Source organism: Myotis brandtii, unplaced genomic scaffold (genome assembly GCF_000412655.1).
Source record: "Myotis brandtii unplaced genomic scaffold, ASM41265v1 scaffold21781, whole genome shotgun sequence".
Lineage (NCBI taxonomy): Eukaryota > Metazoa > Chordata > Mammalia > Chiroptera > Vespertilionidae > Myotis > Myotis brandtii.
The window spans coordinates 4,564-5,782 of NW_005358169.1; the positions used below are offsets into that span (position 1 = coordinate 4,564).

At 57.1% G+C, this 1,219-nt stretch overlaps 1 protein-coding gene across 1 annotated transcript in view; it reads right to left on the reverse strand.

Annotated features, from left to right (window-relative positions):
- Positions 1-8: 8 nt before the first annotated feature.
- LOC106726051 overlaps positions 9-1,219 on the reverse strand; it is a gene marked incomplete at its 3' end in the record, with an annotated part of 10,179 nt that continues 8,968 nt past the window's right edge. The window contains exon 5 of the mRNA XM_014539492.1: positions 9-79. Coding sequence (XP_014394978.1) covers positions 9-79 — 71 coding nt within the window. The remainder of the gene's footprint in view (positions 80-1,219) is intronic.

Here is a 1,219-nt window from a genome sequence, read left to right on the forward strand (position 1 = left end):
CCTCGCACTGGAACCAGCTGGCCAGGACGCGGGTGGTGGCGTCGTCCACGGTGGCCACCACGTCCCGGCACCGGAGCAGCTGGCGAAGGAGACGAGAGGGACGGAGACAGTGGGCATGGAGTGGCGGCGTGGAATCTAGCGTCCTGGCTGGGCATGAGGACAGACCTGTGCCCAGGGATGTGGGGGGACCGGCGAGAGGCCGAGCTCAGGGAAGGGAACTCCATACCCTGTCTCTCGGGGCCCTTGGTTTATTTTACAAGTTTGCCTCGGGCATCTGTGACACCCACCGGGAGCTGGAGGGGTGAACGCACTCAGAGATGGTAGGTAGGTAGATAGATGATAGAGAGACAGACATAGATGATCGATAGATGGATCTATAGATGATAGAGATAGGTGATGTTGATAATCTATATATATAAAAGCCTAAGCGACCGGACGACCAGCCGGTAGCTATGACACACAGTGACCACCAGGGGGGCAGACGCTCAACGCAGGAGCTGCCGAGCTGTGGTCACTTGGCAGTGGTGGTTCTCAGGTGACGCACCCGGAACCAGAGAGGAGGGAGCCTGATTCTGGGGTGCGTCACCCGAGAACCACCCTTTTGCAATCCGGGACCCCTCGGGGGATGTCGGAGAGCTGGTTTCAGCCCGATCCCCGCAGGCCAGGCCTGGGGACCCCACTGGTGCATGAATCCGTGCACCAGGCCCCTAGTAGATAGATATAGATGATAGACAGATGAGAGATTAGATAGATAGATAGATAGATAGATAGATAGGGACCTAGAGATACCGATCTGTCTGTGTGTGATCACGTGAGCCTGGGGAAACCTATGGCAGGACATGCCTGCGAGATACCCGGGAGCCGCGGAGAAGGGGCGCAAGACCGATGTCACAGGAGGGAGAAGGCTAAAAGGGGAAATGTTCTTAAAGGGACAACAAAAAAGAACGCAGCACGCGTGAGCCTGGGGAAACCTATGGCAGGACATGCCTGCGAGATACCCGGGAGCCGCGGAGAAGGGGCGCAAGACCGATGTCACAGGAGGGAGAAGGCTAAAAGGGGAAATGTTCTTAAAGGGACAACAAAAAAGAACGCAACACGCGTGACTTCATGTGTCTATCTGCCTACGTCTACACGGGTCCATGCGGTCCCTGAAACGGGATTGAAAAGGACGGAAGCTAACCAGACAGGTTCAGACCGGCCGCGCCGGCTTCCCTGCCCC